This window comes from Canis lupus, chromosome 25, assembly GCF_048164855.1.
Source record: "Canis lupus baileyi chromosome 25, mCanLup2.hap1, whole genome shotgun sequence".
Lineage (NCBI taxonomy): Eukaryota > Metazoa > Chordata > Mammalia > Carnivora > Canidae > Canis > Canis lupus.
This window is the reverse complement of record NC_132862.1, coordinates 7,152,469-7,176,790: the sequence shown is the minus strand read 5'-3', so window position 1 is coordinate 7,176,790 and position 24,322 is coordinate 7,152,469. Positions and strand designations below refer to the sequence as shown.

Genomic DNA, 24,322 nt, shown 5'->3' with positions numbered 1-24,322 from the left:
ATGATACATTTAGCAAAGCATAACACTAATAAACTCTATGCTAAGTGCATTGTAAAATACTGAAGCTATACAAGTTATGATCATTTCAATAATTTATACCATGAATTAGGGAAATTTTCTTTGTAAATAGATTATTACTCAAGCAATTCTAAGCATACATATGATGCAACAAAAATAACCAAGAGAATAAAATAAAAGTCTTAAATTTGACAGTCTTATTGATGCTGATAACAGCTAGAGGATTGTGACCTAATATTTTAACAACCTGGTAGCCTCTAAAATTAGCTTGGTTTTAACGACATTTACAGCAGCCCCAAAATTTGCAATGTGCTATTTTAGACATTTACTGAAGTTGATTCCTAAGGTAAAATTCAATTAAATTATATAAATATCAATTGAGCACCTAACTATGTGCAAAAAAGGGCTGTGCCAGGTACTATGCAAAACAAGAATGAGAAGAATTTTAGTTCTGCTTTCAAAAGTTTACACACACCACACTCATACACAATATATATCCATAAGCTATATGCTAATTACTACTTTAGACAGTCCTAGATTTAAAATTTTTTCCACTTTGCTTTAGATTATTATATGCCTTTAGATGACATATAATGTGAATATCATGAGGGAAAAAAACTGCAGGATGAAAATATAAGGATGCTATGACTCTTGAAGTAAGCCAATTTAAAGAGTATAGTTAGGTCTCCATTCAATGTAAATACTAAAAATACACATCCTGCAACTAAATAGTTCTATGTTAGTAAACTAGCCCAATGATATTATTTTTTAAAAAATCTGTTTATCTACTTAACAATCGCTATACAACTATAACTTTATTCATATGCTAATGAAGCAACCTTGTCCTGTGGCTACAAAAACTTATGAAAATATAAAAATAATGTTAAGATTACAGACACTGAAGAATGCATCTAGATTTAAAATTTGAAATGACATAAAATACTGAACATTACAAGTATACATCATTATATTTTTATTTTTGGAAAATGACTTATAAATAGTTCACTTGAGTACATTTCTCATGACTTGACTCACTGTACAGTTAATTAAACTGTGCCTAAAGATAATCTTTTCCTGTATGATTCATTTTCTTAAAAAGCAAAATACTTTATTTTCAATTAAAAAATTTACATGAAAGTCAAAGACAGTAATTTCACAGTAAAAATGAAAATCAACCACCATATCTTTTCTTGAGTTCTTCAATAGATTTATCCTTCAATCCTGATTTGTCTATGTGATTGAACAATACATGTGCAACTGAAAAAAGAAAAAAATGTTATTTTAATCTTCATTTTATAAAAACTAAGTGAATCGAAATTTAAAGAGAGTAATCTGACTTGTCAAATAAAACCTTCTATATTAAAAAAAAAACTTTTATATTTTAAAGCAATAACCATTAGGATTATTTATAAATTCTACTTCAGATATTTATTTATGTATTTATGTATTTATGTATTTATGTATTTATTTATTTACTTCAGATATTTAAATAGCTAATCTGAGAAAATTATACAGAAATCTAATGTTTCTTACCAAAATATTTTGTAAAAACATTTCCCCTACTTTCTCAATAACATTAATCTTGCAGATTAAACTTAATTCATTCTATACTACCTTAAACATTTTTGCCCTTTGTAACAGCTATATTTACTTAATATTTTAATTAACTGTTTTTCAAACTGAAACCATTTTATCTTAGAAGAAAATTTTGTACCCACTACTGTAAATGGAAACTTAGTAATAACATTTACAAAATCATGTTAGCTATACATTTTTATAATATCCAATAATATATATAACTATTAAAAATAAAACAAAACTTGCCTATAAAACACCTTTCCTACCACTGAATGGTCCACACTCAACACTTTGGGAAACTCTATAATTCAACATGAACACTGGCTACCGGTCGTTAATGATAAGGAAAGTAACAACAGCAAACAGCGACTGAATGCTTAGTTACAGTTCAGGAACCATTCCAGGTGCTCCCCCTGTTTAGCTCAGCTGATAATGGTCACCCCACCAAGACAGTACTGCTGTACGCCAGTCTAAAGAACCAATTCACATTCTTTAGTACATCTGCATTATCACATGACAGTAGCAAGAAATTCACTTATTCAGTGCATTTACACTGACAGGTTGCTATGCACTAAGCACTAAGAACAAGGTACACAAAGTTCCTGCTCTCATGGAGTTTTCATTCTATTAAGGGAAAGAAAAACAATAAACAAATACATGAAATATTTGCAGCTAGTTACATATTATGAAGAAAAATAAAGAAGGGTAATAAGCCAGAGGGTGATAAAGGGAGGCAGGCAGTTATTCTGAGTAGGTCTGTGGAGGAAAAGTATCTCCAAGGTGGTAACTCTTAGGTGGAAACTGAATGAAGTGAAGAAGCAGGCAAGGGGAAGATATTCTAGGCTGAGGAAACGGCCAAATGCAAAGCACTGAAGGCCAAAAGTTTACCAGCTTGGTATACCAAAAAATATAAAGTCTGTGTGGTAGAGCAGAGTAATTGAAAAAGGTTGTAGAAGTTGTTAAAATTGTAACAAGAGAAGCTAGTATTTTTCAGAAAACTTCAGTATTTTCAGACTGTTTCCGAGTAAAGATAAAACAGAAACATCTTTTAGTTTAAACTCTATTTTAAAAACTTATGTAAAATGACATGTCCACTTCTTTTTTTTTTTTTTTTTCATGTCCACTTCTCTTAAGTATAATGTAGCATATATTTTTGTTAGTAATTCAGACTCATTCACTATTGCTGCTAGAAACAAGAGAAGGAGCCGGACCCGAGTATGTTTAGTCTAGGAGACAAATGAAAATGGTGCAGTTTCTGCTATTTTTAAGACTAAAAACCTGGTACTCTTGCATTCTAATAATTTTTATTTTTCCTAAAACTAGAGTAAAGCCCAAAACTCTTAGTAATTGAAGTTCCTGCACAGTTTGATTTTACCTAAGGTTTCCCTAAACTGACACTTCACGGGAAAGACCGTGCTGCAGAAATAAACAGGGAGTATAATTCTGCAGGCTCATCACTGCCAATTCTCCCCCCGACTCTACAATCCAGCTGCACTGTACTTCTTTTAATTTTCTTCTTTTTTTTTTTTTTTTAAGATTTTATTTATTTATTCATGAGAAACACAGGGGGCGGGGGGGCAGAGACACAGGCAGAGGGAGAAGCAGGCTCCATGCAGGGAGCCCAATGTGGGACTTGATCCCGGGTCTCTAGGATCAGGCCCTTGGCTGAAGGTGGTGCTAAACCACTGAGCCACCCGGGCTGCCCTTCTTTTAATTTTCTGAAGTCAATCTGCTCTTTCCTGCCTCTGAACTTCTGCATACATCATTCCCAGGGTCTAAAACTCTTCCCTACTCCTTTCATTTAGCAGGCTCCTGTACTTCTTTGAGGATTCAGCTTCAATCAAATATACACAAGGAAATGGGTTCTCAAAGAATGGGGTAAACCTCCCTGCACCCATGCCCAGTGACATGCTTCTGTGGGAGGTACCCTTCACATGTTCCACGACAGCAAGCTCTCAACCATTACACTTTAAGGCATTGTCAAGCAGTAGAGTCCAGACTATAAAGCCAGAATGTATAAGTTTAAATCCTGGGTCTGGCTTCCTACCTAGGTGACCTTGGTCAGGTTCCTTACCTCTCTGTGCCTCAGTTTCCACCTTTGTAAAAGGGAATTGATAATCACACCTTTACCTCATAATGCTGCTGTCAAGATTCAAAGATTTGATTTTATGTAACTGTAATTCAATTTAACTTAATTGTAATTTAAATTTAACTGTATCTTATACACAGTAAATATTCAGTAAATGTCCACTATCATGTGCTGAGTAAATAAAGGAACATGTCATAAAGAGATCTGGAAAAGCTTTCTTCACAGAACTTACTTTTTTTCTCAGGTTCTGACATAAACATCACTGCCATATCAAACCTTTTTAGTTCAGAAAGTTTTTGTAAGATTTCAAAGATGAGTGATGGCTCTTCTTTCCTGAAATAATCCAAATATAAAACAAATGGTTAATTAAAAGTAGCTCACACAATTCTGTTTTTCTATCATAATATTTCTAATTATACATAAATAAGTCTTCATTTATCCTTTTTCCCTGGATACTGTCTATATTTTAAGGGCTCAAATGAAGAGCTTTATCAAGTCAATTGAAGAAATTATAATATTCTTAAACATGAGGTTTATTAATTTGCTATCACATTTGTCACTTCACCTCCCTTTCTTTAAAAAAAAAAAAGTTGGAAAGTCCTTTTCCCTCCTACCTAATCATTTCCCTTTTTTTTGCTTGTACTTGTCACCTCTTCACAACTTCTGCAATGGTGAAATTTACTAGCAAGCTAATTTTGCTATACAGAAGGTAATAATAGGACATCAAGGAAAATGACTTTGCCAGATCACTAGAAATAGGGTAACATTACAACACACAGGTATAACAAAAAAAATTCCACTTACTCAATGTAAAAGTCATGCAGAATTTTAATGATTTGGTTGAATACATCTGGATCTAGATTTTTCTGAAACAACTTAGGATACATGGATGGCTCAATTTGCTTGGAAAAGACATAAAGAGAAAATTACAACATGGCAACATTCACATATCACATATTATGTATGCAACAACTGCTTAGGGGAATATAGGGAAGAGTAACTATTATGCACTAGTCCTTACTGAATAATAATGAGGTCACACTGCAATGTAACTGTGATAGAAGAACGAAAGTCAGAGGAACTCTTAAGATAATCACTCTGTTCCAGGCAGAGAAAAATCTCATGTTTCCTGAGACAGGAAACTTCAGAGAGCTCTCAAGGAGCAATAAAAATAACTAGACAGTTTAAAAACCAGAATTACATAGGATAATGCAGTTAGAAGTAATTGTGTATTTTCTATGCAATAGAAAATTATAAGGGATTATTACTATAATCACACTTGAAAAAGATAATGCTAAGATCCATTATTTGGTAAATTTCATAAGATCTGATTCTTTTTCTTGGAGCAAATAAGAGCTCATTTTCAAAAGAATGATGGTCTAAATATTGCAAGTAGTGCTTGGGGCACATGGAAGGCACTCAGTGTATTTTAATTTCTTTCCCCATCTTGAAGAATGAAGAATTAAGTTTAAGTTCGGATTTTTGAAATGAGCATTTAGTTATTTTACCACAGATTTAACATAGAACCTATTTCCAAAGGTTTCCTGGTTGCAAATATTTCAAATGGTCTGGCCAAGGTTATACATGCAGCAGGCAAGAGTTCTACAATCATATTATTCAAAAAGCAAATACAGTACTATTATCATACAGTAACAAAAGAAGTTCTTTGATCTTTTACTTAAACTAGAACTACTAGCTTCCTCTTCCTTACCTTCAAATACTGATACAGCATATCTGGAGAATTTTTCAGTTGTCTGAAATCAGATTCAAGCTGGAAGGAGTTAGCAGGAACTGGAGGAAGAGCAGCAGTGACAAACTGAGCAGGTGTTCTGTCTATGTCTACAGGAATCTTCTCACGGAAAGACTGACATACACCCTGTTTCAACTTGACTTGAGGTCTAAAATATTTCAGAGGCATCAAACAGTTTAGAAAAGAACCATAAATAGATACAGCTTACATAAGGAAACATCAATAGTGAATTTTCAATTTCTGACTTTATTAATATATTTTTGTAACTGTTTATAGTCTATATGTAGTAAATTCTTTCAGCCGGTAATAACATATTTTCGGCAAGAATAGATTATGCTTTTGCCAATTTTCACATGCTGCCTATGTAATGACTATTCTCATCTGTTGGGACTAATTTAGCCTGGCCACCTTTTGAAGTATACCATTTCTACAACCTGCATTACAACGTATCACAGATACAACTCAGCCTTTCAGAAATCTGAATTATCAAAGTTTGAAGATATTCCAAGATACCAAGAGATGCTTCCTCTTTTTAAAAGGTCTGCCCATTTAGTGTTTTCCCAAATTACTAAATATCACTATCACTTTAAATAAAATCACTAAAATTCAACATTAAAAAAAAAACTTTAGTAGGATTGCTGAGTGGCAATACAAGAATGTATGAATTAAGTTTCAACATCCCCAAATAAACCTAATTAATCTAGATCTTTTATATTCTCATCATTAACCAAAAACATGACTATTTCTAAAAATTCTACACATAAAGAGTTCACAAATAATCTGAAATATTAGTGGTTAGAATAATAATGAATAAATTCTACATTTATGAAGCTTCCTTTTAAAACCTTAAAGATTTTTGCTGAATTAAAAAGTGAAATGCATATATTGCAGTTCTAGAGTAAAAATGCACAAAATCAATTTGTTCAAGATACCTTCTTACCTCCAAATTCCCCACTCTGGTATAGGAACAGTGATCATACCTTAAGCAAAACCTCTCCTCCAGGTAAGTACAAATAAAAAAGAAAATCTAGAATGTGAAGTTGAGCAGTTCAAAGAATTACGGTAACACGTACAAACCAGAAGTCTCGGTAGTAGTATCAATTTTCTAGTGAACTATTACCATTCTCGATGAGTATCAAGAATTTTCTTCTGGGGCACCTGGGTGGCACAGTCAGTTAAGCGTCCAACTCTTAGATTAGGCTCAGGTTATGATCTAAGGGTCGTGAGACTGAGCTCCACATCAGGCTCATGCTTAGTGCAAAACCTGCATAAGACCCCCTTCTCCGTCTCCTGCTGCCCCTGTCCCTCACTCTCTCTCTTTAAAATAAATCAATCTTAAAAAGAGTGTTTCTTCTACTCACGGCTGGGTTGAAGTATCACTGATTTCTTCTACTTTCAATACTTTTGCTTTGGGAATATCACTTGTGGGCAAAAGGTCATCTTGGCTCGAATTCTTCTTACTTGGAGCACCTGCATTTGCTATTCCATTTGCCAGATTAGGATTACTCTGTGGAGCAGCAGTAGTGCTTTCTGGCACATCAATAGTCTGTATCAAATTACCAGTTTCTTCAATAATAACTTTCTTGAGTGGTTTCTAAAATAATTAAAATCAATTTTTTAAATCCACATATAAAGGTTTCCTATTTTAGGGTCACAAATTAAAAGGTTGCAGTGTTCTCACAATTACCATCTGCTTCATATTTAAAGAATGTACTTAGATTTTATTTTCATAGACTAACAGTTTTAAGTAAATTCAATCTGATGGCTAGACAGACAGGAGTCACACCGAGAATACAAAGAATAAAAAAGAGGCAGCCCAGGCGGCTCAGCGGTTTAGCGCCGCCTTCAGCCCAGGGCATGATCCTGGAGACCCAGGATCGAGTTCCACGTCGGGCTCCCTGCATGGAGCCTGCTTCTCCCTCTGCCTGTGTCTCTTCTTCTCTCTCTCTGTCTCTCTCTGTCTCTGTCTCTCATGAATAAATAAATAAAATCTTTAAAAATAATAATAAAAAAGATGCCTAGCACCTACCATATGTTAAGTCTGAATGCAAGAAAGAAGAAATGTATGTATATATAATCACAAGGCAATGGGATGCATACTATAAAAGGTGAAAGCATAACATACTAAGAGAACACAGAGGAAGGAAGACAAACACTGGCATCAGGAGAGTCTTCACAGATAAAGTACAGATGAATGGTAATGTGGAAGGGCACAGCATGGTCAGTAGAAAGATGAGAAGTCCAATTGGACTAGTGCAAGGGGAGGAGTGGTGGGGATAAAGCCTGAAATGAAAGGCTGCTTAAAGGCACCTTATAAAAGAGCTATGCACCACGTCAAGGAGTTTGGGCTTTATCCCAGAGGCAACAAGGCCAAGAAAAATTATGGCCAAACCTACAGTGGGCTAACTCAAGGGAAGCAGAACAAGGTCTGGCAATAACCAGTATTCTGTAGGAAACAGACTAACATTAAAACCTAAATGGATTTAAAACAAAAAACACTTAAGCAGATTTTCTAAATATGTAGCTGCTGGATAAAACCAGCCTAAGATTAAAGATTTGCCAAATACATTCACAAAGTTGGTAAGACTTGACCATAATGGTTTCTAATTTAATAAAATAATTAGGGTTCACTGTTTATTTCAATCATTATAAATGTCAAACATGTTTAATTTCTTCTGAAGTTTACATATAATACTATTATTTTTAATAAACTTTTCTTCAATATACTCTAAGTGTTCATTCCAACTGTATGGTTGAATTTTAAATTAAGAAGTTATAAATATAAAAACTTTTGACATATATATCAAAATCAGTGTTAAATCCAGATATTGTATTAACATAGCTAAGAGAAGACCTAACAGTAACAATCGAGCGTTACTGGATGAATGAACATAAATTTTAAAAGCTATTAGCAAAACTGTTAACGGAATCCTACTAGCAGTTCTAGTTAAAGCACAATCATGTTAAGCGGAAGCCTTTGCCTTGCTGAGAACTCTCAACAGCAAGTTTCCTCTGAAGATATTAACCAAGAATGGGCATGTGTTAGTGCTGCACAACAGACTATAATTTCCGACAGGCAATAATCACTGGATTAAATCAATACAGTCCTATGTAAAACCAAACCCTTTTACTGACAACAGATATGTAAACATGATCTTAATCTAAAAATTTCCTAATCAGTGGTCTCTATTAAATGTAGACCAGTGGGTACTGGGAGCTACTGAGGGCTACCGAGGGATGGGAGGGATGAGGGGATGACAGTATGCTGGTTAGCAGGAATAAAACACAAAATGTATCACTACAGAAAGATTTAAGAAAATATGATGATTAATCCTTTTTCAAAATTAAAATTTAGATGCATAACATTTTATTTAGCTCTACGTTATGATCATTTCAAGAAAAGGAAGAGAAAAATAAACAGGGAGAAAGAGAAAGGAAAGGACTGAGGAGGAAGGTGAAGTTTTGCTATAGGAAAACAGAAAAATGAAAGTAAAACAAAATAAAGCATTTCAGCAGAGACTATAAGATAAGGAGACCCTTCATTTACTACCCCCTTCCCGGGAACCCCGGGTCCCGTGTGATCTACATCACTGTTCTCCTACACTCTCTCCAGAGAAGATTCACCAAAAGTACTCCCAGGATGTCAGCATCCTGGTCTTGAAACATAGACTTCCCTGGCCTAGGCTCTCAATTGACTCAAGTGCTCCTAGGACACTCTCCACTTCCTGGGCCTTCCTCCCTTTCCTAACCACTTTCCCCAGTGGTCAGGTTGTCTCACAAATGTGTGACTGAGACAGAAATTCATATTCATTTCACCTAAAACTTCCTTAGAATTAATGGATATCATTTCCTTTGATCGAAACTAACCTGTGAGTTATCCTCAAGGAGAAATGGTAAGAATCACACAGGGATTAGATAACTTGCCCAAAATTTCAAAGTTTATAAAGTGGGGCTCAAATCAACTCTTAAGAACATTATGTTCAATTGCATCTTCTATTTTTTAAATAATGCCCACATTTTTATTATAAAAATAAACAGCAATTTTCCCTCTTCCTGGTAAGATACTGATTTTGTTTGGGATCACTTACAGAATGGTTTGTGTCCCAGATCCTTCATTGCAGAGAGGTGTTCTATTTGAGATCTTGTCACGAAGACTTAAATAAATACATGTTGCATTTTCAAATTACTAACATTAATTGATTTTTAAAGTGAGGGAGAAGAGAAGCCAACAAATGAATAAAAGCTCCTAATTCTGGGCACAGGACATCACATATACAGATATTTGATTTACAACATGGCTGTGTTTTTATAATTACGGACAACAAGGTCCGTCAAAGCCTTTGTTAAAGGCTTTTCTAAACCTTGTGAATCATTCTTTTATGAAAACCTCTTACAAAGATGTAAAAGCTTAAGCCACTTTTTAAAAACCATTTTTAATTAAACACAAACTTTATTGAAAAGAATAGCAGCACATTAACATAATCTATGAAAACAAATACAATATATAAAAACAACTAAATTTATGCCTGCTCCTGAAGTAAACATTGTCTCAGAAAATCCAATAAAGTCACAACAAGAACACTGGGGGGCATCTGGCTGGCTCAGTCGGTAGAGCATACAACTCTAGATCTCAGGGTCATGAGTTGGGAGTCCCTACGTTGGGTATTGGAGCCTATTTAATTTAAAAAGAAAAAAAAAGAACACTAGAAAAGCATTAAATTGGGCAGCCCCGGTGGCGCAGCCATTTAGCACCACCTGCAGCCTGGGGTGTGGTCCTGGAGACCTGGGATCAAGTCCCGCATTGGGCTCCCAGCATGGAGCCTGCTTTTCCCTCTGCCTATGTCTCTGCCTCTCTGCCTGCCTCTCTCTCCGCCTCTGAATAAATGAAAATTTTAAAAATTAAAAAAAAAAAAGAAAAGCATTAAATTAATAAATTCTGTTACTAACCTGAAATATGAACTTGACAAAAGACTTTGCCTTTCTTCCTTTGCAAAAGGAAGATAAAATATCTACTCTGACTTCCTTATAAAATTGTTAAGGCTCTCAAAGCATCCACCATGCATAAGTTACTTCCAGAAGACTGAGAGAGGATCATGACCAGTGAGGGGCACACAGGGAGATTCTGGAGCTGACACTTTTCAATTTTTTACCTAATTGGTGATTTCATGGGTGTTCACTTATAATTTTTAAATCTTAATTTGTCTCACTTACTCTTTTGTATACATTATATAAATGTTAGAAACTACCATTGATATCATATATCTAAGTATATATATAAAGTTAGGTAGTAACTTTAAAGATTCAGCAGAACACAAATTGCTAAATTCATGCCAGCTACTTTCTGTTCTAACATTTTTGCAGGGAAAAAAAACTGGCTTTGTTGGACTTAATGAAAAATAATACAGTGTACAAAAACAATGTGCAATGTATATTTTTAAAGACAATTTGCTTATATTAGAGTTTTGCCTTAGGTGCTAATTATTTTTTAAAAAAAAAAAGATGTAGATATGGTATTGAGTGTTTTATAATGTAAGGATAAACCTGGCTGAGGATACTGTAACCATCCTCAAGTTTCTCAGGACACACATATGATGGGCTGTGTCATTTCCCCATACTGAGCTGGAAAGCAGGGGTTTCTTGCAGAGAAAGAATGAGGTGGTTTACAGAAAGACAGATGTACACCACTCCTGCAGATGTGCATTGTACAAAGACCATATGCTGGGTTCTCTGAGCCAAGAGGCACACCTCTGACTTTCTCCCCAGCTGACTGAGCCCCAAGCAGCCCGCAGTTGTTTGATGAGTTAGGAAACACCTAAGCCAGGGTCCTGTGGTGTCTTCACCAAGTATAGGACAGGTGTCCCCCTTATCCTTGGGGATCACCTCAGCATGTGGGAAATGCTCTGCTGCCAGTCAGGGACCTGAGAGTAGGAGAGAGTTTAAAGCAGTGGAGAAATGAAAGGAGGGTCTGTTTTATTTCTGCATAGTCTATGCAAATCAAAATAAACCTCCATCTCTTCCAGGGCCTTTATGAGATCCAAAAGCTGGTGCCTCTCCCCTGGGAACAGTAGCTCTGTCTCTACCAAGGACACAGAAAAGGACAAGGTAAATGCTGTGGCCATTTTTAGTTGTACTTCTTCTGGGAAATCATCTTTTTTATACATCCCTCTCTCCTGGTTTTACCTCTGTTTTGTGGGTTGTGTGAGATGTCTGCTATGTTATTTATTTTTAAAGTGCAAACTCAACCCTACAGGCTTCTCGATTTTCAGCTTGTCATCTCGGTTATGCTTCCAAAAGCCAAAAGTACTTAAAGCCTGAGGACCTTAGGGAGTTGATTATATATTTCTAGGAATAACACAAACAAGACGAAACCACCCTCGACGCTGAAGCCTCCTGGCCTGGCTGACTCCTTCCAGAACTCCTCTATGCAGGATTGTTGTTGTTGTTTCCACCTTTCCTGTTTCCAGTGAGGTGGCCGACCTGTTTAGAATGTCTGCGGTAATCCTCACCACTGGAAAAGGTGAGATGCCATCCCTCCAACTTTACAGTGTGTGCTTTGTGCAATTTTGAATGGTCTCAGGTAAGGGAAATTTCCTAACTCATCACTGCTCCACCTCCTTGGTAAATGTGCTATACAGAATCCCACCAGTTGTACCCTAGGTAAAAATATTCTGAATTGTTAGAGGTGACATATTTGTAGAAAACATACACTAGAAATGAAGTCATGAAGAGAGAAAAATCAGTTAACTGCAGGGCCAGATGCACACAAAGTCCTTCGGCTGTGTTCATATGAGCAGTTTCTGCTGTGCCCTGAGTCACTGTTAGAACTGATACTGCCTCTCATAATACATCATTAGGAAAAAAAAAAAAAAAAATACATCATTAGGGTTTAATACTAGAAATCAAAACACATTTGTGTTATTTATTCTGTTGTTCTGTTATTTAGAATTTTTGCCTCCTTTTTCCATAAAACGTAATTACTATGTGTCTCATGGTGTATTTAAAATAAGACCTACCTACCTATGAATTAATAAGACAAACATAGCTGAGCTTAGCTGACATTTATAAGTAACATACTCCTCTCAGAAAACACTCAGTTTCCCTCCAAAACTCTAGGAATCTCCATCTCCCAGAGGTCTCTGAGGCCACAGAACTCCCAGAGAAAGTCCCCTTTATCAAGAAGGGAAGCAAAAGGTGGTCATGGGCTAGCAGGTAGAACTTTTCCATAGCAGTGATTATGATTCCACGTGTGGAGAATGGGCTTTTTATTCTCATTCTTTTTGTTCTCAACAAATAACCATCTCCTGCAGCCACGGAGGAGGAGGGACGTAGGGTTATCCTAAACACAGATGCCTGCCTGTCTGGAATATGCTACCTTATTAGTTTATAACTTCTGTTAATCCTCTAGGATGGAACCCTTGCCATTCTACATTTGCACACATGGGCAGTGACTTGTAGTGACAGTAATTTAGCCTCTTGGTGTCTATTCCCTCAAGCTGTATGTGGCACCCAGTGGGATGGAGTGCTTTCTGGCGTGATCCTGCTCTCTTGGAATCTGGTGGGGTAGGAAAGGTGGCAGGTCACACCTGCTCTTTTGGGTTTCAGCTGTTGTTGGTATTATTGGCTCTTTTGTCTCTCATATCAACACAGCTTTCACTTCTGCTCTGCAAGTCAATATGGTTACAAGAGGACCTCCTCCTTTACCAAGGCCATCCTGCGCGTCCTACTGCATGGGCCCCTTCCTTCATCACCACCCAGGGCTATGAACCATCTCTGCCTCCTGCACCTTGGTGGTGCTGGGGACGCACCTACCACCTCCACCTGATAAATGATCTGAGCAGTGGATCACATTCATCCTTATTTCTGTTGTTGTTAACCTTAGGTACTGATTTTAGATCTAACCCCACATAGGATGCAAGGCTATTGTAATAAAGTCATAATCCTATATGAAAATGGTACTAGAAATTAAAAATAATTATTATAAAATGTAAAGCTACCTCAAATTCCTTTAATATCAGAAAATATATAGGAATGTTTAAATTCAAAAAAAAAAAAAAAAAAAGGAATGTTTAAATTCGGGCAGCCCGGGTGGCTCAGCGGTTTAGCGCTGCCTTCAGCCCAGGGCCTGATCCTGGAGACCCAGGATTAAGTCCCATGTCAGGCTCCCTACATGGAGCCTGCTTCTCCCTCTGCCTGTGTCTCTGCCTCTCTGTGTGTCTCTCATGAATAAATAAATAAAATCTTAAAAAATATATATATTTAAATTCATAGTGCTAAATTAAGTCACTGAAAAAGTCATCCCAGAATTCTAAAGAGCTGAATTTCCCCCAATTTTATTATGTCAATAATCCTAAGAGCATTTTTTAAAGATTCTAAAACGAGTTTATTAATTCAACAGTTTGCTTCCAACTCTTATTAATATAACACTGATATAGGGGCACCTGGGTGGCTCAGTGATTGTCTACCTTTGGCTCAGGGGTCCTGGGATCGATCAGGCTCCCCACAGGGAGCCTGCTTCTCACTCTACCTATATCTCTGCCTATATCTCTCATGAATAAATAAAATCTTTAAAAAAAAAAAACTGATATTAAAAGGAAAAAAAAATGAAAGAAAAGTGCTTTACTTACAGTTGACCCAAGATGAGATGGATTATCAATAGGTTTTATCACATTTTGCCTTTGTGTAGAATCAAGAAAAACATCATCCCAGTGTCCTTTCTCAATTAAGTCCTTGAAAATAAATATGTAAGCATTGACTACCAAATATTCTCAAGTTAATTATATAACAGATAACGTGTTTCTGTTTCAGAAAATAAGGCCATATTTTGGTGAAGATAATACATTACCTTTTTAATTTTGGAAAGTTCAGTTACTGCTTGCTTATTTCCAGGTTCCAAAAGTAAAACAGTCTCAAAATCTAAAGTGAATTTTTAAGGAGAATGAATTAGTGAAAATACTTTACAGAGTTCAAGACATGACACATTTAGTTAATAACCCAGATTAATCTCTAGAAGTTTTAACTCAGGACACTAGGAAACAGGTGAGCAATAATAAGAGCTAAACATTGAGTGCTCTTCTAGTTACTTTATGCAACTTTTCATGTCACCCTCATCACAACCCCACTTTCCAAATGATACAACTGAAGCCTAGAGGTCCTCTAACTTACCAAAGTTCACACTATTAATAAATGACAGGGTTACTCACCGAATGTAAGTCAGCATCTAAGAGAGATATTCCATGTAATGGAATATCATCTGGCCTTAAACCTTAGACATTATGCTAAGTGAAAGACACCAGACACAAAAGGACAAATACTGCATGATTCTATTTATATGGGGAATCTAGAATAGTCAAATTTATAGAAACAGAAAGTAGAATAGTGGCTACCAGGGGCTAAAGGAGAGGGGAATGGGGACTTCTTAATCAGTAGATTTTCACAATTGGATGATGACAAAGTTCTGAAGATGTTTGGTGGTGACGGGTGCAAACAGTGTGAATGTACTTAATGCCACTGAATTGTATACTTAAAAATGATTAAGATGATAAATTTTATAGTATGTTTATTTTGCTACCATTTTTTAGATGCACACACTACAGCTGAAGCCAGGCTTACAGAGAAATTCTCAGATTTAAATGCACATATCATTAAGAAGGAAGGCTGAATATCAATTATCTAAGTACTGAATGCAAGATATTAGAAAAACAGCAAATTAAACCTAGTAAAATAGGGGCGCCTTGGTGGCTTAGTTGGCTAAGTGTCTGCCTTCCATTTAGGTCATGATCCCAGGGTCCTGGGATGGAGCCCCAGAGTTGGGCTCCCTGCTCAGTGCGAAGCTTGCTTCTCCTGCTCCCTCTGCCCCTTCCCCTTCTCATGCATACATGCACACGCTCTCTCTCAAATAAATAAAATTGTTAAAAAAAAAAGTAAAATAAAATAACATAAACCTAAACACAATTGAAGGAAAGAAATAAACAGCAGAAATAAATGAAACAGAAAACACACACAATAAAACCAAGCTGGTTCTTCAAAAAGACTAATAGAATGAGTACTTAAAAGACAGGTCCTGGAAAAATAAAATAACTAGTACTGAGACTAAAAAGGAGCATCCTTGTAGATTTCACATTATCCTCTAATCCTTAATGGCTGATTCTTTCTTTTTGCCTTTTCCTTCTCACCTCTAATTCAAATTACTCATTAACTCTGATTGACAGCTAGCCAGATGAGGACCACACACCATTCAAGTAAAAGATAATCTGGTCCACCACGGAAGCTACATTCCTTCAAATATGCAAACTACCCTCCATCTGAACCGTGAAAGAAAATTTACTTCTGCGAGTTCTATATCCTTGAACTATGGAAAAGCTACACAAGTCCCTGCTTCTGTAACTTGGGAGTCTCATGAGGACAAGTGATAGCAGTTATAAAAATAGTCATACCTTGTTTGGCCTCATTTAACTTTCCCAAAAATGTTCTTGCTGTTCCTCTTCTGGCAAAAGCTTTAGAGTATGAGCCATCTAATAATATAGCTTGTGTGCAGTCCTTTTCAGCTTCTTCATATCTATCCAACATGACAAAATTAACAACTAGAAAATGCAGTTTATAGAGAAACTTCACATAAACTGAGTCTCTAATGTAAAAAGCAGTCACAGTGTTTTAATTAAAAACTCCCAAATCTGTCTTTGACCCTCCTATATGTCAAAATGACATTAATGAATTACTGTGAATTTATTTGGCATGGTAATGGTATTGTGGTTATCCTTTAGGGATAAGATGTCATAATGTCTCTGATATGCTTTGTAATGACTCAGACAGGGGGATAAATACTAATTATAATGACAAAAGTAAGGCTTGTTAAAATTAGATGATTTGGTTCATGGGGCTCATTATATTACATTTATGAAATCTACAAAACTTTCATAATAAAAAAATCCCAAAAAAAGAGAATCACCTATGATTACATTCTCCCCCAAAGCCTAGATGAATGCCATCCTATCCTCAAAACAAAGACCTTATAAGAATGAAGTAAAAATTTCTAGTGAACTTAAACATGTCTTAATTCTCTTTAATTCTTTAATTCACTTTTCAACAAAAGAAAGGATATGTATCTGTGCAAATATGTGTGCATATGTTCCACCAATATATTTTCTACTTTGCTGATTATATCATTCTCTCATTCAAGACATGTGCATGCCCCCCCCAGTTTTCAGGGTAAAATACTTTACTGACTCTCCAGCACTGTACCCTGGGTAATAGCCATAATTATCACTTGCCTTTTCCAGAAGTTACATTAACTTTTCTACTATTGTGCCTTTAAATCTGTACTAGAACATTCAACCTTTCATCTCACTTACCCTAACCAACAGAATATATCGCTAATTGTGTCTGTTAGTTTAAGTGAGGATAAATATACAGACAAAATTTACTTCTATGACAGGAATTCCTAACCTGAAGTCCTTTGAGAGATCTGAAAAGTTGGATGGGAAAAATATTACATCCTTATTTTCACTAACTTTTAAATAGGATTTAGCTCTTCTTTCAATTATAACTGTAGACAACAAACCACAGTACCAAAAGTAGTAGCTATGACTTTGCCCCAATAAATATCATAGATACTTTCATATCACATTACAACTATTACAGACATCTCAAAATATTACAGTAGTAATTAAACCTGTTATTTGTATATGATCACAGTATCCCTGTCTATAAATGCTCCTAGGACCTAACTGTCCAACCATAAACAACTAACTCTACCCCTTCTAGTCATTCAGATACCAAAAAGTAAAGTCATATGCTATCACATTGGTAACACAATCATCTGTGTTACCTTTTTATTTCCTATCCACACTTATTGGTTCATCACCAGGTGGAAGATGTCATGGATCAGCCCAAATTTAAATTTTCATATTATGAAAAAAAAAAGAAAAAAAGAAATTTTCATATTATGTCTTCAAAACAAATTTAGCTTTAAATCAGCCTCTATTTTAAATGTAGTTTCTCATTTTGTTGTGTCAATGAAGTATATATACCACTAGATATAGTGTGCAAACTGTAATATTTTACATTTGTAATTTCAAATGTATAATTATGCATTCAAATATATTATTGAGAAAGGTTCCCCATCAGCCAAATGGGTCAATGGCACCAAAAAAAGTTCAGAATCCCTATTTTAAATAATTACAGGTTTTTTTTTCTTAAATCCTGTCACTAGTATATAAAATATTATTACAACAGATATAAAGAACTGTGAGACAGTTTCTGCCATCAGATATTACCCTGCTGATTGTCCAACTTAGAACCCCTAAGAGTGCAGCCAGAAACAGCTGATTAGTATCACAGGACCAAGTTTTAGCTGTATATATAATCAACCAGCTGATCTCAATGGCAATAACTCTCTTTTGTTATGTATGTATGGATATGCATATATAAAATACTGCCAGATAAGAACTTGAAAATAATTTTTAAATCACTCATAAAACTATTAAAGAAATGTTAAATTGTGTAATGCCATACTATTACAAGTGGAAAAATAATAACAAGAGCAAACATTTACTAAATATGTGCTGATGATACTCAGTTCTTCGTTTAAATTTAATGCTCAAGAGTAAATAAATTATATTTTAATTTATTATTTATCTAATATGCCAACTTATGGTAAATTTCATTTTCATCCTAAAAAACATTAACTATAACGGAGACTTACTTCTGAATCTTTAGATAGGCCATTGCTCTGTTAGCTGGAAGAAGGGCATTAGTGCCATCTGCTGCTATCCCTCGAGTATAGCATTCAATTGCTCTTTCATATTTTCCCTCTTTGAAAAATCCATTCCCCTATCATTTTGGAGAGAAGTGTAAAAAAGAATAAAAAAATATACAAAAAATTAGCTGAATTCAAATCTTAAGTAAACACTACAAGAATACCCATCAATATTATATCAGTAACTAAAATATATTTTAATGTTAATAATCTAGTCCATGATACATGTTCTAGAATCTGTTTAGGTTGTTTTTTTATAATGGCATTATTCTCTTTTCAGTACTAAAAAAAAAAAAAAAAAAAAGAAAGAAAAAAAAAGGTATACCTCTATACTACTTTGCACTATTAACCATTTTTCTACTAATTATTATACAAAGCCCTAAATTTAAAAACACACTCAATAAATACAGACCCAAATATTATACTCTTTAGTTATAATGGAAGCTGTACAATAGAATTTCATAACTCAAATAATTTTTGTGAAAGAACAGAGTACCAGAATTGTACAGCTCATTCCTTGGTTAACATCAACAGGGCTAAAATAGGATAAATTAAACCATACTGGAATGTGTATACCAGATTTCACTCTAACATTTATAATCAGTCAGGTTTATCACAATTAATGTCATTCCAAAAAAAAATCTTCTGTGGGTCCAAGAAAAGCTAAAAATATGTTAAACTGAATCTTGACTTGGGATTTCTAAAGGAATTTTGATCAGAAATAGTCCAGTGTGAATGGAAAAAAATTCTCTATCAAAATGAACTGTAACTTATCTCTGTGTTAAATGTATAACCACCTACATGTAAATATGTTAAAATACTCAAAAGTAATTTGCTCCCTAAACTGTTATTTTTTTAAATTATGTGTTAAGTCACCAATTACTCAAATTTTGAATTAGTAAGCTCCGGAGGTTTTTAGTATAACTTTCAGTTCCTACTGAAGAATTTTAATATTACAGAAGATAGAAACAGGATACAAGAAATGAAGAGTAAACTCAACAAAACATGTATAGCTTGAAATCCCTCTGATTTACCAGATCTTTCTCTGAAATGGCTTGCTGCTTATTCTGTTGCTCTTCAATTTGCTTTTCCTCTCTTTCAGTTGATTTAATCATTGTATCAGCTTCCTTTGGATATAAATTTTCTTTGGATGTTAAAGCCTAGGAGACACAGTAGTTAGCTAAAATAAAACAAGTAACGCAAGATGCATATATATTTAACTTTAAAAAACTAAATTACTCAGGTGTATTAGAATTTGTCAGTTCAAATTAATATTGAAATAATAGTTTTTACTCTAATTCAAAGTCTAATTCAAGTTAAAAAACAAAATAGTGAATCTAATATACATCTTATTCCAAATAAAATAAATCATATCCACTAGTGGTAGTTGTTCATTTATTTATTCAAGAAATATTGATTGAATTTCTACACAGGCCAGGCACTATTCAGGTAACTATTTTCAAAAATAAACAGATAATTAAGACCACATCACCAAATTTCTCAAATTTAGCATAGTCATTATTTAACCAAATACAAAAATACAAAAATATATAACAATTCCTAATTATAAGCAAGCTGATAGATTTGTCAGATTTTACTGCAATAAATCATGGCAATATTTAAAAGCACATTTTTCCCAGTCATTGTCATTTTTTTCTCAGTTTCAATGGATGGCAAAATGATTGTAACTGACTCAACAGCAAAATGAAAGGAATATGTAACTGTACAGTATCATTTAACAGCAAATTTTATAGCTAAATTATAACTATTTTCTCACTGTTAAAAATTAGCAGTTTTTTCTAAAACATTAAGGATGGAGCAACTTAAAAATTACAAAATCAAAGAAATATATGAAAGTTTAGTACAGAAATCAAAGCACTAGCCAAAAAAGAAAACTTAGTGGGATAAAGAGAAATAATTCTATCATCTGGGAAAATATAAAGCAGCAGCAGTTCACAGACCTCAGATGACTTTTTTTTAAGATATTATTTTAAGTAATCTCTACCTCAATGTGGGGCTCAAACTTACAACCCCAGGATCAAGAGTTGCATGTGCTACTGACTGAGCCAGCCAGGTGCCCCTCAGATGACTTTTTAAGAGGACTCCTAAGGATCTTTAAATACCATTCTACTTCCTCTAGCTTGCAAATCTGTTTAGTAAAACTATACGGTACAAAGAATTAAAATTAGAAAAAGTCTCTATTAAGTCATCTATAGTACAAAGACTACACAAAAACCTCTACTTCGTCAAATAAAGGTAAGTAATGCACTTTATTTAAATAACTGTGATTTACCTGATTAATTTTCCTGAGTTCATTCGTTGCTTCAAAGTTATTTGGTTCCAGTTCTAATACTTTTTCATAATCTAAGTAAATTTAGAAGATAAATATTTGAAAGATAGGGTATTAAAAAAATTCTATAAAACAATAATCATTTGCTACATGTGACAAAGAGGCAAGTGTTTTACAGAAAAATTCAGAGTAAGAACTGCTAATCAATAGTATCTCTGTTCTCCCCCAGGACAAGCAAAACCCTACAGAATCCGTGACCAATCACCTTCACCCACCAGCCCCAGGAAGGATACTTGCTATCGTTAAGTTGCATGTCATAAACCCAAGAAGTAGCAGAATCCTATCAGGTTATCAACTTTATTCAGATTTTGTAATTTATAGTATATAAATCTATTTTATGGAATAATAAAAGGCTTAGAATTTACAAAGAAAAATGTGTTAAAAACTTTATGTGCAGTGCCTCTGCCTCAAAAGATCCAACAAGATGTTTTAATCCTTATTTTACAGGTAAGAAACTGAAAATCATAGGAGATCCATAACTTTCCCTTTGGTCACACAGCTAAATACATGGTGGAATGAGAATTTGAACGGAAGTCTGACTGGTGGCAAATAACGCATTCTGTCACAAAGTATCAAGATATTTTTAAATAGCAAAAATGAGCCTTATTCAAATACACAAAGCTCTTAAGGTAGTAATGGTGATTGTCTAGTATCTATGATTCTTTGTATAACATCTGTTAAACTGTTAAAGAATTTTTTAGATAATAAGGACTTGGAAAATATTAATACCTTTTTTGGCATCTTCTAATTTTTGCAATGCAAATCGAGCAGCACCTCGTCTTGTGTAAGCCTTCGTATAACTTCTATTCAAGGCAATTGCTAAATTACAATCTGACTCAGCAACAGCAAATCTGCAATTTAAAAATATTAAAGTTAAAAAATAAATTAATTAATTAAAAATTAAAAATAAAAATATTAAAGTTAATAAAATTAAATTGTTAAACTAGAACTTCATAATTTGTTTCTGAAAATCCCAGAAGGGGATTAAGTTCCCAATTAAAGGTGTGTTTCCCATCTTTTTTTATTTACTTAAAGCTACGAAAGGCATTAATTAGTGATGGTGAGATGTTAAGTAATGTTCCTTTAAAGCAAGGAACAAGAATGTCCACTATTACTGCTTTTCTGTCAGTATTGTGCTAGAGGTCCTGACTAATGTAGTTTCACAAAGAAAGAAATATAGCCAAAAAGACTGGAAAGGAAGGAATAAAACTGACATTCTCGGATGATATAATCATCTACCTAAAATAACTCAAAACAATCTAGAGACACTTAGAAATAATGAAAGTTTGCAAGCTGGCTGCTTTACTTGAGATAAGCAATAAAAAACAGAAATAAATCTAACAAAAGATACGTAAGACTCATACACAGAAAATTTGAAGCCTGTCCTCACAAACATTAAAGAAGACTTAAGCGGAGATATATAGCACATTCATGATCTATAATAAGTCAGAGACATAGCAATATAATTCTCTCCAAACTGAGCTATAAATCCAAAGCAATTATAATCATATTCCCAACATAATTTTTCAAAGAATTTGACAAGATGATTCCAAAATTTACACTGATAAGCAAAAGTCTAAGAATACCCAAGACACTCCTGAAAAATAATAAGGTAAGAAAACAAGCCCAATGCCAAATATCAAGACTTTTAATGCTTTAGCAATTAAAGATAGTATGGAAAAGGCATAGGGATAAGCAACAGATCAATTGGAAAACAGGGATTAAAAAAGAGATCAGTGCAAACTTGACATAGAAAAATGGTGGCAGGGGATCCCTGGGTGGCGCAGTGGTTTAGCGCCTGCCTTTGGCCCAGGGCGCGATCCTGGAGACCCGGGATCGAATCCCACGTCAGGCTCCCGGTGCATGGAGCCTGCTTCTCCCTCTGCCTGTGTCTCTGCCTCTCTCTCTCTCTCTCTGTGACTATCATAAATAAATAAATTTAAAAAAAAAGAAAAAAAAAAAATGGTGGCATTGCAGATCCATGGGAAAAGCATAGATATTCAATAAAAAGACTGAAACGATTGAAATATTCATATGAAAAGATATGAAACTGGAATTCTACCTTCAGCATATATAAAGATTTAACCGTGAAAAGTAAAACATAAAAACTTAGAAGAAAATACAGAAGACTATTAGCTCAGAGAAGGAAACGTTTTTTTAACAAATCATATTTTTAGAAGTGCTATCCTTTAAAAAAAATCAATAAATTGAATATATTAAAAATTAAGAATTTCTGTTCACTGAGACTTCACAGAGAGAAAAAAAGCAAAGACACAAATTGAGAGAAAATAATCAGTATCCAGAATAAAGAATTCTTAAAAATCAAGAGAAAAAGAGCCTAAAAGAAAAATGACCAAAGACAAAACAGACATTTCACAGGAAAAAAAGAAAAAAATACAAGTGGTGAATAGATAAGATGTTCAGCTTTATTAGCAATTGTGGGTATGCAAATGAAGACCACAATGAATTACCATTTTATATCCAGTAGATTGAAAACAGTTACGAAGCCCGATTCTACCAGTGTTGGGAAAGATATGGAACAAGCATTCTTACACAGTTCTAATGGGAATAAAAACTTATACAACCACCTTTGTACTATTTGTACAATTGGTCATCACCATCTGAAGTCAAACGTACATACATCCTGTGACCTAACCCCAAGAAACATACAAAAATGTTGACAGTATCTCTATTTTAAATCAAGAAGAAGGGATCCCTGGGTGGCGCAGCGGTTTAGCGCCTGCCTTTGGCCCAGGGCGTGATCCTGGAGACCCGGGATTGAATCCCACGTCGGGCTCCCGGTGCATGGAGCCTGCTTCTCCCTCTGCCTGTGTCTCTGCCTCTCTCTCTCTCTCTGTGTGACTATCATAAATTTAAAAAAAAAAAAAAAAATTTAAACCAAGAAGAAAAGAAGGGTGTGAATGGTGGCGGGGGCACAGGTAGGAAAGGAGAGGCAACCAAAAACCCAGCAACAGGAGAATGGATACAGAATAGTACCTCCCTAAAAAGGAATTATATGTAACAGTAGAAATGAAAGATCTATTTTTTTTTTAATTTTTATTTATTTATGGTAGTCACAGAGAGAGAGAGAGAGAGAGAGAGAGAGAGAGAGGCAAAGACATAGGCAGAGGGAGAAGCAGGCTCCATGCACCGGGAGCCTGACGTGGGATTTGATCCCAGGTCTCCAGGATCAGCGCCCTGGGCCAAAGGCAGGCGCTAAACCACTGCGCCACCTAGGGATCCCAGAAATGAAAGATCTATAGTTACATGCAAAAGATGAACAAATCTTAGGATTATAATATTCAAAGAAATATGCAAGCCACAGAAGACAACATTACATATATCAAAGCTCAAAAATAAACAGTTACACTATATTATTTAGGAATATATACATATACAATGAATTTTTTTAAACCAAAAGAATGATAAATAGGCAATTTAAAACATCTCAGTTATTAACCAGAGAGAAGCAAGGGTCAGGATATGGAAAGGAACCTAAGGTAGCTTCAGAAATAGTAACAGTAATGTTCTAATTCCTAAGTTGGGTGGTAGGGGCATGTGGGTTTATTTAAAATTATTTTCCATAACTTACACGTACTAAATTGTAGATATATTACAAAATGTAAATATTATAATTTGTCAGGATATTCAAAGACAAAAATGTCATTTAAACAGTAAAAACTCAGATACCAATATAATTTGTGTTTTGAAATAATAACAGATAAAAATTTTAACATTCAAGAAACATCTTGATGGTATTTGTCTTTTTTTTTATTTTTTTTT

General features: G+C 34.6%; 1 protein-coding gene across 1 annotated transcript in view; it reads right to left on the bottom strand.

Moving 5' to 3' along the window:
* Positions 1 to 967: 967 nt before the first annotated feature.
* RPAP3 (RNA polymerase II associated protein 3) overlaps positions 968 to 24,322 on the bottom strand; it is a 40,583-nt gene continuing 17,228 nt past the window's right edge. The window contains exons 6-17 of the mRNA XM_072798208.1: positions 21,269 to 21,390; positions 20,483 to 20,553; positions 19,224 to 19,349; positions 18,136 to 18,263; positions 15,869 to 15,990; positions 14,278 to 14,348; positions 14,060 to 14,161; positions 6,797 to 7,029; positions 5,397 to 5,583; positions 4,490 to 4,587; positions 3,918 to 4,018; positions 968 to 1,275 (exon numbers count right to left, since the gene is read on the bottom strand). Of these exons, the coding sequence (XP_072654309.1) occupies positions 1,190 to 1,275; positions 3,918 to 4,018; positions 4,490 to 4,587; positions 5,397 to 5,583; positions 6,797 to 7,029; positions 14,060 to 14,161; positions 14,278 to 14,348; positions 15,869 to 15,990; positions 18,136 to 18,263; positions 19,224 to 19,349; positions 20,483 to 20,553; positions 21,269 to 21,390 (1,447 nt within the window). The 3' untranslated portion in view covers positions 968 to 1,189. The remainder of the gene's footprint in view (positions 1,276 to 3,917; positions 4,019 to 4,489; positions 4,588 to 5,396; positions 5,584 to 6,796; positions 7,030 to 14,059; positions 14,162 to 14,277; positions 14,349 to 15,868; positions 15,991 to 18,135; positions 18,264 to 19,223; positions 19,350 to 20,482; positions 20,554 to 21,268; positions 21,391 to 24,322) is intronic.